Here is a 17,229-nt window from a genome sequence, read left to right as displayed (position 1 = left end):
ACCAGAATGGAACAGAGCCTTCATTAGTAACACCTGTACAGGAAGTAAGAAGAGGCCCAATGTCATTCCAATATGGCTACAGTGCATAGAGCATATTAAAAAATAGAACAGTTTCATCATCCTGTTGGTATGTTTTGGATAGGTACATTAGTAGCCTTGCCCGTATATCTTTGATGTGTGCACTGCTGGGCAAAAAGATAAGTAAGCCCTACTGTAATGTCAGAAAGTCCAATACTTTTCAACACTACATGGATGCCTATGGCCAGGTAATAAGTTCAGACGCGCGCTCTGTTAGAAACTGAAGTCCAAACCGTAAAGTTGATTTTAGCAAAATGGGTGATTTATTCTCCGTCACTTTCAGCATACAAAACATAAATAAAACGTAAACTTAAATTCAAGGGAATACAGCCAAACAGTCCTCCCAACACAGTTCTCTGGAGCACAGTCTAAAACTGTGTGCCTCTGCCACAAGAAACACCTGCGCTTGATTACTGAACCTGTTAAATACCATGGCAACCCTTGGCCTTGGCCTTGGCCTTGACCGCGCCCCGCAGACGCAGTGACGTCATCAAACATGTGAAACAACAGAATTCGTGTATATGGCTCTAACACCTACCTTTAAAGAAAAATACTCATAGCTAGTGTCTCAATATTGTTACATGCTACATCCTTGGAAGGATGGACTATTAGGCTAACTAAGAGGAGAGTGAGGGGAAAGGCAAACACATGGATAGACCAGTGGTCCTCCCCAGGGGTCCTTGAGGGGGGTTCCACCGTTCCAGGCGGTCCCCAGCTAAATAAGTTAATACAGCAATGAAAAATCAGTTTAACCACTTTAACCCTATGCCCATTTGAAAATAGCTGATCTACAACCTCGCAACGCATTGCATTGTGATGCGTCGTGAGCTTGCAGATCTACTATGAATATTTATTTAAACAATTCTTGTATTGTAATTAATGCGTATTGGTGCCATGCCCCCCGGGTCCATGGCACAAATACATACATTTTAGGGGTCCCTGACATGAAAAAGTGAGAACCACTGGACTGAACTTGCAAAGTACTTTATTCTAACAACAGGTGGCACAAGAGCGCACACAGAGAGAGAGAGCCAATCAGAGGAGAGAGGATGTGTCAATGTGTGCGGAAGTCATGATGAGAAAGAAGGGGACTCCCTCTTTCTTTGGTGTTTCGCCCAGGTAGGCGTGGTTATATGCCTAAACCAACGCTAGTCTGTCAGGAGCATTTTGATGCCAACACTTTTGTACCTTTACTCAAGTAAATTTTGAATTCTTTGAATACTTTTACTTAAGTAAATCATTTGAGTACTTTTTCCACCACTGGACCACGCCCACCGGGGCGAAACACCGGGAAAATAAGAGAGTCCGGAGAGAGAAGTTGTCTCAGCAGCAGCATCGGTTCCCTGCCTGGCAGACTGACAGCTGTCAACGTTGGCACAGCTTTGACACACACACACCAACCCAGTCTGATTGCACAGTTGTCTCTTGATCGAACCCATCCATCCATCCATCCATCCACATACAATGGAGTCAGACCTGGTGCTGCACGTCGCTAACTTCAGCACGCTGTTCGTCTGCATGGTGCTGAAGTTCCCGCAGATCTTCGTGCTGATGCGGGCCAAGTCCACCGCCGGGGTCAGCCTCAACAGTCTGCTGCTGGAGCTGACGGGGTACGTGCGTGTGTGTGTGTGCGTGAGAATTTAAGTTGTGAGCGTTCGTGTGTGTTGCGACGGCCGGGACGCGAACCCGGGACCCTTGGATCTAAAGGGCGCGTACGTTACCAATCGGTTAAAGAGCCGATCTTCCAATGGAGGAAAATGTACTCAACCTGTTTACTAAAGCAGTGGTTTTCAACCTTTTTCGCGTCAAGGACCCCCAAATTGACACATAATAGCCCACGGACCCCCATTTGAAAAGATATGCCAGGCAGCCAGGGACTCAACCATTTTGATTTCTTGGGGGTCCCAATCTAAGTATCATCATTATCAGTGTTCATTTAACTCTGAGAGTGTACAAATGGAACCAAATGGACCGTTAGGGTCCATTTGGTTCCATTTGTACACTCTTAGAGTTACAGACATATAAGGGTCAATTTGGTTCCTAATCATTCATTGGCTGGGGACCCCCTGGAACCCCCTCAAGGACCACTGGTGGTCCCCGGACCACTGGTTGAAAACCACTGTACTAAAGTGAAGATCATAGTGCAGTATAGAAATGTCTCTGTTACAAGTAAATGTCCGGGATTCAAAATGTACTTGAGTAAAAGTACAAAAGTATTGGTATCAAAATGTAGGCTACTTAAAGTACCAAAGGTACAAGTACTCATTATACAGAATGTCCCATTTCAAGTTTTCAAATGCATACAAATCTTTTGAAAATAGCAGATCTACAAGCTCACAATGTGTCGAGATGTGAGCTTGTAGGTCGGCTATTTTCAAACAGCCAAAACAGTGCTGAAGTTGGTATGTTTTGTAATAATATTCAAAATCTACAAAGTAACTAATCTAAGTAACTAGTAGTAAAGGTGTCAAATAATTGTAGTGGAGTAAAAGTACAATATTTGCCTCTGAGATGTAGTGGAGTAGTATTGGAAATACTCAGTAAAGTACAAAATACGGTACCTCAATTTTGTACTTAAATACAGTACTTGAGTATGCTATGCACTTATATTTACTTTACACCACTGCAAAATTTCAAGGACCACCATAACTGAGTATTCAAATGGGTCCATTTGGTTCCATTTGTACACTCTCAGAGTTTGTTACATACTTGTAAAAGGTCAATTTAGAACCCTCTTTGAGGGTCCTGGACCACACTTTGAGAACCATTCAACATCTATAACAGTTTACTTACGGTCACCAAAATGACCCCTGTCATTGTGTGCCACATTAATAGCTATAGAGCCATAGGATAGAATAGATTATCAACATTTGGAGCGTGATGCTTAATACAAAAGATCAGTTCACCATGGCTTTCAGGGCCTTTTTTCATTGTAGGCTATGTTACAGTAACATTAATCGCCTACTGAAACAGTACCCTTGTACAGAGTAGACATAGAATATAGCCTACAGACAGGAAGCAACTGCAGGCTTCAGGTTTTTCAGGGAAACCACAAGCCACAGTTGGGGTAACGTTACAGTCGCCTATTATCCATGACCGTTTTTAATAATGAACGAAAACATCTAAATATTCTACACAAGCCGAATAATGTGTATGTGTGTAATAACTGTTCTGGTACCAAAAGTAAAATTACTCATTATGCAGAATGTCCCATTTCAAGTTTTCAAATGTATAAAAATCTTTTGAAAATAGCAGATCTACAAGCTCACAATGCGCATTGTGAGCTTGTAGATCTGCTATTTTCAAATGGCCAAAATATGTATACAGAGCTGAAGTGGTTAGTGTGTTTTGTAATAATAATCACATTCGACAAAGTAAATAAACTAAAGCTTTCATATAATTGTAGTGGAGTAAAAGTATAATATTTCCTATGAGATGCAGTGGAGTAGAATTCAAAGTATTGAACATTGGAAATACTTAAGTACAGTACTTGAGTAAATGTACTTTCCAGTTACTTTCCACCACTGGTGTGGGCATGCCTCTGTGTTTACATTGTCATGGTTTATGATTGGATTGGCTTATCTTAACCTCTGTCATGAGTGATGCTAAAGTCAGCATCAGTCACGCCTTAATTTGTGCCCAGAGCGAAGCAGTGTCCAGATAAATATTTGACGCATGTTTCTCTCAACTCTCAACAGAGTTTTGCTAAAGAACAAACAATAAGCTACTGCGTTGATCTCTTTGTCTCTCTCGTGTGAAGTGGAACGATCAATAACAGTTAGCTATTTATTTGGCTGTTCAAATGATGTTCTAACCAATTAATCGTAGACCTAACATTGGGTTCAGTGAGGCCTTGATAATGAAAGCCCTCCCTGCTGGGCCAGGCAGTTTAAAGAAGAGCAGGATGTTGCTACTTCCCAATTTTGCAGTGTGTCAGCGTCTTATTAAAATCAGCATAGAATATTCATCGATACACAAACCCTTTTCTCCTCTGATAACATCCCACTGTCTGTATTTCAGCTTCATAGTTTTCGTCACATACCAGATGTACTATGACTACCCACCTCCAACATACCTGGAGTATCCCATCCTCATTGCTCAAGGTGAGTTCGCATTTTTTAAAGAGTCAGGTATACTTTTGAATAACAAGTTGTTTGTGTTTGACTCTCTGCAGCTAATCTTGCATACCACAAATCAGCATCATATTATATGTAGTGCACACCGAGAGCAGGCCAAGGACCTCAATTCTCTTCATATTTTTCAAATCGGTCAAGAACAGGTTTGTTGCTTGCTCAGAGTTTAGAGAGCTGCTGCTCATCCAAGCTTGCACCAACACTAATATACTGTAGTCAGTGTAGTGTAACCTAATACAGCGCTTTCGGTTGTTTGTTATTTTAAGATTAAAGAGTATTTGAAGTGGTCAAACTAGCATTAGAAGGCTAGAATCTGGCGTCTGGAGGCTATATGCACAGCAGCGATATTGTGAAGACATTCACAGGTGTTACCAATGATACTAATGAAGGCTCTGTTCCATTCTGGTCAAACAGAGTCAGGGTGCTGATAATGTCAGTGTGCATACTGGCTCACTGGAAACACTCTGCTACAACAGTGGGTCTAAAATTTGGGTCCAGGGACCCTCATGGTTCCTTAAGGGGTTTCCAAATGGTCCCTTACGGGTGTGTAACTCTGAGAGTGTACAAATGGAACCAAATGGATCCGTAAGGGCCCACTTGGTTCCATTTGTACACTCAGTGTTATGGCGGTCATGGAAATTGAAAAATCTGAGAACCCCTGTGCTACACTAAATGGAACAGCCTTCATATCATTGGTAACACCTGTGAAGGAAATAGGAAATACTCCAGTGAAGTAGAAATACCACAAAATTGTACTTGAGTAAATGTACTTTACTTTACTTTACTTTACACCACTGGCTATACTCAATGCACCTGTTCTAGTTTGCAATGCGTTACTGTATGTTTTTCTCTTTTCTCCCAGATGTCATTCTTCTGGTATTGATTCTCCACTACAACGGCAGCCTGCGGCAGAGCCTCATTTACATCTTGGTGTATCCTTCCTTCCATGGCACAATTTAGTTTCACAATACTAATTTCAAATATGTAGATTACATGTGTATTGAAATCAACGAAGTAGAGCTATGCAAGCCTTTAGGGCAGTGGTTTTCAACCTTTTTCATGCCAAGGACCCCTAAATTGATATACATTTGGCCGCGGACCCCCATCTGCAAAATGTTTTGTGCCACGGACCCCCAGAAACCCGTGCCGTGCTATGAGCTTGTAGATCTGCTATTTTTGAATAGCCAAAGCTAAGTGGTTAAAATGATTGTGACGCTAGGTTAACTAATTTAGCTGCCCCCCCCCGGACCACTGGTTGTGAACCACTGCTTTAGGGCTGTCTGTATTGTTAAGTCATTTTCTCTCATCATAGCATGTACTGGTATCTTTAACATGATATGTCCAGGTTTGTTGGCGGCTGGCAACTGCTTACTGTGCAGAAGTGGATCATAGACCTGGCCATGGTAAGAGCTAGAGCCTGAGCCATATTATATTGTTTATATATTGTCTCTGTCGGGTGGAAAAAACATAATTTTTGAGGATTAAAATTCAAAAATAGCGAAAGTAGCAGATCTACAAGTTCAAAACACGTCGCTCCGGACTGCGTTTCGAGCTTGTAGATCTGCTACTGTTGATGCTTTTGTGTGACGCTGTAGTATGATCAAGTAGGGCGTTAATTTACGGGAAAAAAACACAAAAAGTTGAAATATGGAGATAGGTTGCTGCCCAACAGCAACGATATACTGTATGTACAGTATACAGTATATCGCGCATTATTTTCTTTTTTACATCAGTGTCAGAAGTTATGCAGCCCAAGTGTCCTGACTCTTAACCACTTTAACCACTCAACTTTCAATCAAATTCACAAGGCACAAGGCAGTTTTGAGTTTGAGCTCATAGATCAGCAATTTTTGAAAATATTTGAATCGGGCTCGAGTGGTTAAATAAGATAAAGTTCAGATGGTATTTTTTATATTTACCTGTTTGCTTTTTTATTGTATAATTAAAGATAAATGTTCTTTTCGTATAAATCATTTTAATATCCTTATTTTTTTTATATCCATCAAAAAGTTGTGTTTAGATTTATGTACTACCGTATTAGTTAAATGTTCTCAAATAGACACTTTATGTGTCTATTTGTTTCTTTTCGTTTCTTTTGCAAATTGATTAAAATATTCTGCACTTTTTCTTTTGATTTATCTTTCACATAATATCAGTTAAAACATTGGTAATCGTTAGTCTAGGGCAGTGGTTTTCCTTTTGGGCCTTTTGGGTGGTCTAAATTGACCCTTACGTCCTTAAGTCTGTAACTCTTGACAGTATACAAGTGGATTGTACACTGTCGGAGTTAAGGGGAGACCTTGACATTTAAAAAGTTTGAGAACCATTGGTTCTAGGTCAGTGGTTTTCAACCCTTTTCATATCAAGGTCCATTATTTATTCGGCATTTGAGCCACGGACCAGCACTTGTATGAGATTTAGCCTGTCAGACCCAAAACTTGTTGTCGTTGGATAATATTTTGCCCACAATTCCATGCTGTGAGAGACAACAGTCAAACGTTGATCAAAATAACAATTATTTAATGAAGTAATGTAGATGTTTAACAATAATTTAACTCTTGAGAGCGTAAAATGAAAGCAAATGGACCCGTAAGGGTCCATTTGCTTTCATTTTACGCTCTCAAGAGTTAAAGATCTGTAAGGGTCCATTTGGTTACCAACTCTTCCATCATTTAGCTGGGGACCACCTGGAACCCCCTTAAAGACGCACTGAAGTGACATTTTCGGGCATTTTATTTTGAAGGTTCAGCCCGAAACGTCGGCTCAACGACTCTAATCCAATCAGAAGGTCCCATCCCTTCAGGCTATGGGACGTTGGATCTCAATCACTTCAGCCGTGGGCAACACGGCTAGTGTTTGTTTACAAGTGAGAGAGAGACGGCCAGTGAAGCGCGTTTGCTACTACCTGGCTTATTTCTAACCTATAATGTTTTCAGATACATATTTTAGTGTGCAGATGAAGTTTAAAATGAGTAATACACTCATCTTCAATGAGATTCAAAACGGAGTATCTCTGTAATTAAAATCAGCTGTGTTTGAAGAACGTGCAGCTATGGGAATCAAACAGGTGCATGTAATCAAGATTCATTTATATTCACGAAGGTCGAGTTATGTCATCACGCAGCACGTTTTCGTTTACAGGAAGTAATTAAGATTGGCTTTTTAGGGACTTTAGATGTAAAAATACACAAAAATGTTTTTTTTTTCATTTTTTTTGGCATCTATTGTTAGGTATGCCCATATGATGACCACGGATATGCTCTAAAAGTGTGAAAAACATATTTTTCATTTCACTACACCTTTAAGGACCACTGGTGGTCCCCGGACCACTGGTTGAGAACTACTGGTCTAGGGTTCTCTAAAAAAAATCAGGATCGTCGTTAGACCCAAACATTTTGTGTCAGTCTATTGAGAGCTGAATTAACCACCACTTTGAGTCAAAGAATGTCATATTAAAAAAAAGACACTTATTTATCTGAAGGCTAATAATGAGGCATCGTGACTTGAGCTGCAAGTCATCCAGACCTCATCACCCCAGCAAGACGACCTGCCAATGACATCCAGACATTTTAAATGGCAAACAGGATTTATTGGTCAATGAGCAGAAGGTGGGGCTTAATATCCGTTTTGGATGTCATCCAACAGGGACTATTACTATACACAAGCTCTTGTACTTTTCATTGGTTCAATATATATAAAACCCACAGACACACTTAACCACTTTAACTTTATTCTTTCCCACAAAATAGCAGATCTACAGGCTCACAACGCAGCACGTTGCGACCCGCTGCGAGCTTTTAGATCAGCTATTTTCGCTACTCAGGGTAGGGCATTAATTTACAAAATAACACAAAAAGATGAAAAATGGAGATACAAAGTTTCCGCCCGACAACGATTTGTGACATTTTGTTTTAGCCTGGAGGAGCTCCAAGCGTGAATAAATTGAAGATCAGTCCGGAGTTTCATTTTCTGGCGAGAACAAAAGCAGACGATTCAGTGTTCAGCGTTGGCAGATGTTTCATTGCTCTACATTTTGCTCAATGGTGTGAAAACATTCAATGTGACACAGCGTCTCATTAAACTGCCATTACACAATTTCCCGCAGTGTTCACGTAGCATGCGGACACTCGGGCCAAGGTTACACGAATTGGAACAACCGTGTGTGTGTCCATTACTCAGAACAGAATCAATTGAACCGTAACATCTTCTTGTCATTTAAATCTGTCGATTCTTTGATTCGGCACACATTGCACGCCTCCCCCCTGTGACAAATGGGGGACATGCAGGACAAATCTGCCATCTAGTGCCATCTTTTTTTCCTGATCTAATCTAATCTTGTCTCGTCTCTCCTCTAAGAGTCTGTGCACATTCATCAGCGCGTCCAGTAAGTTTGCCCAGCTGCAGTGCCTGTGGAGGTCCAAGGACTCGGGCCAGGTTAGCGCCCTGTCCTGGGGCATGGCTACCTACACGTGTATGGGTAAGTACCATGCGTTTCACCACGGTACGCCCCGGCACCTTGTTATCCTCCAACATCCATGCAACTCAAACAAGAGGTTTCCGCGTCCAAAAGGCTCATTGGAAGAAACCGAAACGGTCCATCCTACCAGTTCCTCCCAAAAACAATCGGTTTAGAGCAGTGGTTCTGAAAGTGGGGCACAGGGACCCTCAGGGTAACAGGTCTGTAACTCTGAGAGTGTACAAATGGAACCAAATGGACCCGTACGGGTCCATTTGGTTCCATTTGTACACTCTCAGAGTTAGGGGTCATTGAAATTAAAAGGGTTGAGACCCACTGATTTAGAGAGAGGATTTAAACAAAGTAATCTTTTGAAGGGCTGTACATTAATACAGCCAAAAGGAACGTACCAGTTAATTTATGTAGTCTCTCTCTTGGTTTCTTGTAGGCCAGTTTCTTGTCTTTTCAATTTCTTCTCTCTGTCCGTCTCTGTCTGTTTCTCTGGTAAGAACAGAGTGCTCCCCTTCTCTCTGTGCCCACACTAATTAATGCACCTGTGTATCTGGGCTCCCTAATTACACAACCTGTGCGTGTCTATCGAATGGCCGCCACCCAGTGTCTAGACATAATACTGCAAATGAACAAAAATAACATGCCATCACCAAAACATAAAATAATAGCTCCTACATAATACAAAAAACACCAGCCGTAATGCAGCATACACGACTGAGGAACACTATACTTTATTTTAATAGTGGCTCCATAGCTCAGTGGTCAGAGCACTGGTCTTGTAAATCAGGAGTCGCGAGTTCAAACCTCTCTGGGGCTTTACATGTTCTGTTCCCGGCTTGGCATTGTGTCGAGGTGTCCCTGAGCAAAGATACTTAACCCCTAACTGTTCCCTCCCACTTGAGAAGCACTTAGCTGGGTGACGCTGAAAACTGCATTTCCTCTGTGGGATGAAATGGGTCTCATTTTTTATTATTATTCATGACTTGCATTCACAACAGACAGAGAGCAATGAAGTTGAACAACAGAAGCGTTTTTCCTTTTATGATGGCAATGTAAACATTTTTTATTACAGTCTCATGCAAAGACTGTAAACCCAGGTGAGATAGTGTCAGAACAGGTTCAATCCTCGCTTGCATCCCACACACTGCGATCCCTCAACCCTCCACACCTCCATACATATCATATTATGTTCACAGGCTGAAATCTCATGGACTCTTTAAATTTGTTGTTATTAAATGTCAGATTTCTGTTTGTTTCAGCGCGCATTTACACCACCATCATGACAACTGGAGACATGCTGGGTAAGTTCTCCGTGCAAGAATTGAATTCAAATTTACTGTGGTAGTTTCTAAAACAGAGATGAGGGATTCATTATTCTCAGTTCTGTCTCTAAGATACGGTGTAACTGATAGTCATTTGAAGATACAGAAAATTGCAAAAGACCAGCTAAACGAAATGTACTTTACCGGGATGGTACAATTTTGAGATATTTGTACTTTACTTGAGTATTTCCAATTTCTAATTATTTTACTTCTACTCCACTACATCTCAGATCCAAATATTGTACTTTTACTCCACTACATTTATTTGAAAACTTTAGTTACTAGTTACTTATTATTATTACAAAATATATATTAACAACTTCAGCCCTATATACATATTGGCCATTTGAAAATAGCCGATCTACAAGCTCACAATGCGTCGCGATGTGACGCATTGTGAGCTTGTAGATCTGCTATTTTCAAAAGATTTTAATACATTTTATACACTTGAAAACTTGTGAAATGGGACATTCTGCATAATGACTACTTTCTACTTTTGGTACTTTAAGTACATTTTGATACCAATACTTTTGTACTTTTACTCAAGTAAAGTTGATTACCGGACTTTTTACTTGTAACAGAGTATTTCTGCACTGCAGCATTGACACTTTTACTTAAGTAAAACAAATGTAGTACTTTTTCCAGTTCCACCACTGGTTTTGAGTCTATACCAAACCACATGTAAATGCTCTCGTTTGTCACAGTTTTGGTGCGGTTCGTAGTCATGACTCTGTTGAACCTGTGGGTGCTGCTCACCGTGCTCCACTACCGTAGAAGCAGCAGTCCCAAGAAAGAGGACTAAGCTCAGCCCAGCCACCGGGACCAAGAAAGAGGACTCCGGTCAGAGTCAGACCAGGCTCAAGTGTACTGTGAACCGTCATCCTGGTTCTTTTAGGGGTCCGGAGCCCCCTGGGATGGGGGGCACCAAAGATCAAAGGTTATAATTTTGTCGCACAAAATGATAACTTGCTTTTATCCAGTTTAACCCATTAAGACCCGGAACGCGCCTGTGTCATTTTTTGATTTTGAGCTAAAAAAAAGCATTATTTTACAGTTTGGCTATTTTTGAAAAAATCTTGAAAATGTGTGCAAATCTTTGAATATATACTGTTTTAAAGCGGAACTCAAATAGTTGCTTATGGGGGGTCCCTGGAACAAAATATTTTGAGATGGGGGTCCGCAGCCAAGTACATATCATTTTGGGGGTCCTTGACATGAAAAATATGTTTTGTAGACATTTGTAGAATCGGCTTCAGGTCTTAATGGGTCAAACTTGGCATCCTTATTTTGGGCATGTCATATTGGGAAAAATATTCAACATAAAAAATAAAATAGCGGAATATAAAAAAATAATACCGAAAATAGCCGATTTACAAGCTTACAAAGCGTCCCAATGTGATGCACTGTGAGCTCGTACATCGGCTATTTTTGCGTCAGACGAGGGGGGTCTCTGCTTTTGTCCAATGTAAGAAGGGCAGTCTCAAGATGGGCAAAGGTCTGGGACCACTGTTTTACTGGACTCATTTGGCCACGGCAGACACTGATATTTGTACGGTCAACATTTACCCAAGCTACTTCTGTAACACTTACAAATGACTTTTCTACCATTTTTACCTCAGTATTGTACGCTCTTGTTACAGCATTGCAATGACTAACACTGTGATTTGTCGTCAACTTCTTATAAATGTGACATTATGGAGCACGATGTTGCAGATATAGCATTATTTTTACTAAGATGTTAGGATTGACTCCGTGTACTGCACCTCCTCAGGACAAATACTGTATTTTGAAAAAGCCTTTATAAATGCTATTTTCTGGACCATTTCAATAAACCAAAATGTTGAAGTTTTTACTCTCCGGTAATTCCTAGTGTCATACTGTATGTACCAGTACACATGCAAATTATGAAATTGTCACGGGTGCAAGGTGTCTTCACCACTTGAACCCCAGCGTCCATATTCTGGGGGGAACATTAGCCAAAAATAGACGATCTACGCATTATAAGCTTGTAGATCGGCTATTTTTGTTGAACAGATTTGGTGTAGATAGAAAAAAGTGGTGAAAGTCCAGTTCTAAGACCAGAGAGCAATATGACCAGCAGAGGGTGCTATTCGTTCACTCACCAGCCAGATATCAGACATTTACTAAAGCTTGTATTAGTGTGTATGCATTTTCCACCTCAAGTAAAGTGTGACCGAAAAGATATGTTCAGGCGTGTTCCTGATCTACAAGCTCACAACATTTTTTTAATTATTTGAACCAGTGGTTCTAAAATATTTTCATAAATGTTTTGTGCCCAGGGAGCCTTTGTGTTGGAATGTTTAAAAAATATTAGTGTTTTTGAAAATAGATCTACAAGCTCGCGACGCGTTGTGAGCTTGTAGATTGGCTATTTTTAAATAGCCCATGTGTAAAATAGGGCTAAAGTTAATACATGTTTTATAATATAATTTATGTCTGCAAAGTACTGTAACTAGTAACTAAATGTAACCCTGGCAGAAACAGTCAGATCAGTACTTTCGACTACGCCATCTTGGGAGTTTCATCCAAGGAATCAATTAAAGTGCTAAAGTAACCACACTGATTTGCAACATTGGAACACATTATCCGTTTTCCCATCTCCTGAAAAGTAGAACTTTTGGGTTTACGTGGTTAAACACACACAAAGCAATCCAAACCAAAAGGCACATCCATGTCTTTATTGAAGAAAGTTATCATAGAGCTGTTTGGTAGCAAACATGCAATCTTGGATGTAGCGCCCTTAAATACAAAGTGGACAAGGCAGTATAAATAATACAATGTGCACTGTATGTCATGTAAAATATATACTGTGTATATTTATATATGTATAAAACATGCTTCTTGGTTAATGGAGAGAGCACACTCGGCACACAAAGTGTTCCTCTCCACCTGCTATGTGAGCCACATACACACACACACCACAACGTGCCCAAACTAGGAGTTCGGTTTTAATACAAAAATATAAGGACAAACACATTCTAACAAAAGCCTCCATCGCATGGTGCTGTTCAATACTTCACTTTATGGGCCATGATTGCATAAGTCTTCTTGCCCCATTTTGTTTCGGGTTTTTTTACCCATAAAATTTGACAAATTCCCCTCATCCCCCAGGAATAGTAGTGGACAGCACTTAAAAGTCTGTGAGGCCAAAATGGGGGGGGGCAAACAACACATGCAAGTTAACTTACGGAGCCCCCAGTCAAGTAGATTTGGATCAAAGAAAAACAATTCCACGTCATACAATGCTAGTGTGTCATCTCTGGTAAAAACTCCAGATGTACATTCAAACAACGAAGGAGCCAAGCTTGGATCAGAGGAGCAAAAGAACAAAATGGTGTGCCCCTTGCATTCAGTAAACATTTCCCTCATAAAATTGATCTTGCAATTTTGGTAATGGTTACAGGATTGCCTGGGCGTTACGCCTGGCCCCAGCTTCTATTATCAAATGAAGAATAGGCTCTATGCACAGCAGCCACATTGGACAGAGATTAGGCCTCTTCTTACTTCCTTAACAGGTGTTACCAATAATACTAATTAAGGCTCTGTTCCATTCTGGTCAAACAGAGTCAGGGTGCTGATGTTGTGCATGTTGGCTCACTGGAAACACCAGTGGGTCTCAAAGTGTGGTCCAGGTACCCTCGTGGTTCCTTGAGGGGGTTCCAAATGGCCCCTTACGGATGTGTAACTCTGAGAGTGTACAAATGGAACCAAATGGAACCGTAAGGGTCCATTTGGTTCCATTTGTACGCTCTCAGAATTACGGGTGTGCTTGAAATTAAAAAAGTTTGAGAACCACTGTGCTGCTTTACATGGAACAGAGCCTTCATTAGTATCATTGCTAACACCTGTGAAGGAAGTATGGAAGAGGCCCAATTTCCTTCTAATATGGCTGCTGTGCATAGAGCTTATTGTCGGGTAACCCTTGTGTAATATTATCGTACTTCGAATCAATGAGGCAGTGCAAGGTTGAGTCAGAGAAATCAAGAATTAGAGGCACTCGAGGAATGCATTTTACAATGTTCAAGGATTCCAGACCTAGTCAAATTCTTTTCCCTGGAAGTCGCAGCTCGCTTAGCTTTTAAGTACCTTATTCAAGTTCCTGTGGCTCAACGTGCGCGCTCACCAAAAAAAAAGTAGTGTTATGCGAGGCAAGTGTCTATGGTCAGCATGACATAAAAAGGCAACAGTTTGGAAGTGAAACAATGCAGGTTATCAGGGGCTACACTTGACCTTCAGCTGTATTTACCCACCCAAGTTGGGAGTACTTACTATCCCATAAGTATAGCCTGTCAATATGAGACCCTTCAGATTGGTTACAATCACGTAAAAGTTTAAAAGTCTTTTCTTTTTGGCCACAAGGAGTCCCGTAGGTGGTAGGTAAGCAGTAGCCTACGTATGTCTTTTGGTTCCTTCTCTGAACAGTGTCTTGGTGGAGAAGTTGAGGTAAGTGCATCACCTTGTCAGGTTACAGACGGGCTTTCGACAGTGCTCTTGTGTTCAGAACAAGTTTGCCCAAACCATCGCGCCACACCGACATCATTTCTCGGTTTAAGGACCTAAAGAGGACCTCCGCTAACTGGGCTCACGAAGCCAACCAGTCTCGAAATCATCACAGGCGTGTTGAGGCGAGTTTGATACAGTCTTTAACTCCACCAGTCCAGTAGTTAGCAGTGGGTTGGGGTTGGGTGGGGTTTGGTGTGGTGGGGAGGGGAGCCTTCATCACAGAACCGTTCTTTTTTTTTTGTTTGTTGGAGGAGTGAAGTGTTGGTGCGCTGATGATGTGCAAGTGGAGCATTGTATGGTCCATCTCTGACTGAGGAGGAAACACCTCCCCACCACCCTGACGTTGAGCCTCACACCCAAAGCAAGGTTAACTGCAGGGAAAGAACAACAGACACAGGCAAAGGTTAGTTTCTGGCAATCTCAAATGAAAATGTCAATCTAACGCAATGTTCCTCAAACTTTTAAAGGTTTCATGACATTCAGTCTTACAACACATTAAACGTCTTTATCATAGTGCTTCAAACGTGTTTTCAAATTTTTAACTGAAAAATCCACTCCAGTGATCCATGGCAGGTTTTTTTTCTCTCCGATTTCTAAAGCCTTTTCAACTGTTCAAAGTTCAGTTTTTTGGGTGTAATTGAGGTCATTAAAAAAATGAAAGTGAATGTCATAATACCTTTAAATTCCAAGGACCCTCACTTAACTCAGTATATGGTCACAGTATATGGTCAGAGTTACAGACTTGTAAGGGTCAATTTAGAACCCCCCCCAAGGAACCCTGAGTCCTTGGACCCCACTTTTGAGAACCACTGATCTAACGGATTGACATTATTGTTCATACGTAATTTGATGGGGTTGTTCACATCATAGGCAATTAAATATTTCACAAAATATAATACCACTTTTATTCCCCTACAACATTTGTGAGAAGTTGTGGGAATTGTCTTCATTTCATTGCACAGAAAAAAAATATTTTAAAATCGACAGCCAACTTTCTATGCACGATGCATCAGGCATCTGTGAAATTCAAATAAATAAATGACATTTATTGTTCTATTACGACCTTTCTGGTTTGCATGTAAATAAAGACAATGATCCTCAAATCAGCTTCCATTCTGAACACCCAGTAATATGCGGTAGGGTGCGTTCGGAAATTGCGCACCGGAGCGCACTCGCCTATTAGTTTGTATTGGCCAGTGCGCTCAGTGCTATATTTCCGAACGCACCCCAAGTAAAAAGCAAAATGGTCACTGTGAGAATAATTAAGGTGTACAGATTAATAAAACAATTATTAGGTCATTTATTTTCAATCAGTGCATGCATTAGGGCAGTGGTTCCCAAACGTTTTAGCTCAAGACCCAAAAGGGAAATGTGATATCTCCCCAGGACCCAAACTAGTGAAAACAGCAGATGTACAAGCTCACAACGTGTCTAAAAACTGCTATTTTCACTACTTATTATACGCTTTTTTGTTTTTTTGAAAATATTTTTTATTTATGAAACACTTCTATTTTTTTTGTAATATTTTGAAACAATGGATATATTTTTGTATGTAAGGATATTTTCTTGTGACCCATAAAAATGGTGTCCCGACCCAAGTGTTTGGGAAACAGTGCATTAGGGCAACATGCCGCATGTAGCCACTAGCCACCACCTGTAACATTACAGACACCTCATTACACCAGCACCATCACAAACCACCCAATCAGGGCTGTGTCCATCAGGTTATTGCAAAAAGAAAAGAAAAGAAGAAGCCATTTGTGGTTGTAAAGCAGTAGAAACACACATACATTCACGAATTCAGCTGTGAATCAAGAAAACGTCTGGAGCAAAGTATAAGCACACAGACTGACAACTGTCATGATTTGTGCCAGTATCCATTGTCGGACTCCTCTCGTCTCGTCTTGGTACCGCTTGACCTGCGGGGACTGAGGTCAGAGGGGGAGGGTAAAGGTCACAATGGTTGTACTGTACTTCACGCAGTGGTGGAAAAAGTACTCAAATGTTTTACTTACGTAAAAGTATCAATACTGCATTGTAGAAGTACTCTGTTACAAGTAAAAGTCCGGAATTTAAAATTTACTTAAGTAAAAGTACAAAAGTATTGGCATGAAAATGTACTTAAAGTACCAAAAGTAAAAGTACGAGAATGTTTTAAAATAGCAGATCTACAAGCTCACAACGCGTCGCGATGCGACGCGTTGTGAGCTTGTAGATCGGCTATTTTCAAATAGCCTAGATATAAATAGGGCTTAAGTGGTTAATGTATGTTTTATAACGTAATAATTTATATCTGCAAAGTAACTAGCAACTAAAGTTTTCAAATAATTGTAGTGGAGTAAAATTACAATATTTGCCTCTGAGATGTAGTGGAGTAGAAGTAAAAGTATTGGAAATTGGAAATACTCAAGTAAAGAGCAAATACCTAAAACTTTTACTTAAGTACAGTACTTAAGTAAGTGTACTTAGTTACTTTACACCACTGTGTACTTGTAAAGCATCTTTGAATTAAGTGGTATGCTGGTCACAGGAATGAGCCAGCTAAGAAGTTGGATAAATACAGCTGCATTTATGAGGTTCATAAGTCATCAGTGGTGGAATAAGTACTCACATTTTGTAGGTAAAAGTACCAGTATCACAATGTAGAAATACTCTGTTACAAATAAAAGTCCGGTATTCAAAATGTACTTGACTAAAAGTACAA

The 17,229-nt window shown here is 40.5% G+C and overlaps 2 protein-coding genes across 4 annotated transcripts in view; one reads left to right on the top strand and one right to left on the bottom strand.

Annotated features, from left to right (window-relative positions):
• The first annotated feature begins 1,396 nt into the window (after positions 1-1,396).
• slc66a3 (solute carrier family 66 member 3) lies at positions 1,397-11,849 on the top strand. Its single transcript, XM_084043853.1, has 7 exons — positions 1,397-1,688; positions 4,099-4,181; positions 5,074-5,143; positions 5,557-5,614; positions 8,568-8,688; positions 9,939-9,980; positions 10,706-11,849. Exons 1-7 carry the CDS (start codon positions 1,543-1,545, stop codon positions 10,801-10,803), a joined length of 618 nt encoding a protein of 205 aa, XP_083899979.1. The 5' UTR covers positions 1,397-1,542; the 3' UTR covers positions 10,804-11,849.
• An 830-nt stretch (positions 11,850-12,679) lies between these two features.
• Positions 12,680-17,229, bottom strand: part of rock2a (rho-associated, coiled-coil containing protein kinase 2a) — a 79,089-nt gene continuing 74,539 nt past the window's right edge. For 2 of the 3 annotated variants that reach the window (XM_084043843.1, XM_084043842.1), the window contains exons 32-33: positions 16,316-16,453; positions 12,680-14,896 (exon numbers count right to left, since the gene is read on the bottom strand). In XM_084043843.1, coding sequence (XP_083899969.1) covers positions 16,384-16,453 — 70 coding nt within the window. In that variant the 3' untranslated portion in view covers positions 12,680-14,896; positions 16,316-16,383. The remainder of the gene's footprint in view (positions 14,897-16,315; positions 16,454-17,229) is intronic. The other variant, XM_084043844.1, reaches the window with a different exon arrangement.

Source organism: Gymnoscopelus microlampas, assembly GCF_963454915.1.
Source record: "Gymnoscopelus microlampas genome assembly, chromosome: 20".
NCBI lineage: Eukaryota > Metazoa > Chordata > Actinopteri > Myctophiformes > Myctophidae > Gymnoscopelus > Gymnoscopelus microlampas.
The sequence above is the reverse complement of the archived record's forward strand: the minus strand, read 5'-3'. Positions and strand labels throughout refer to the sequence as shown.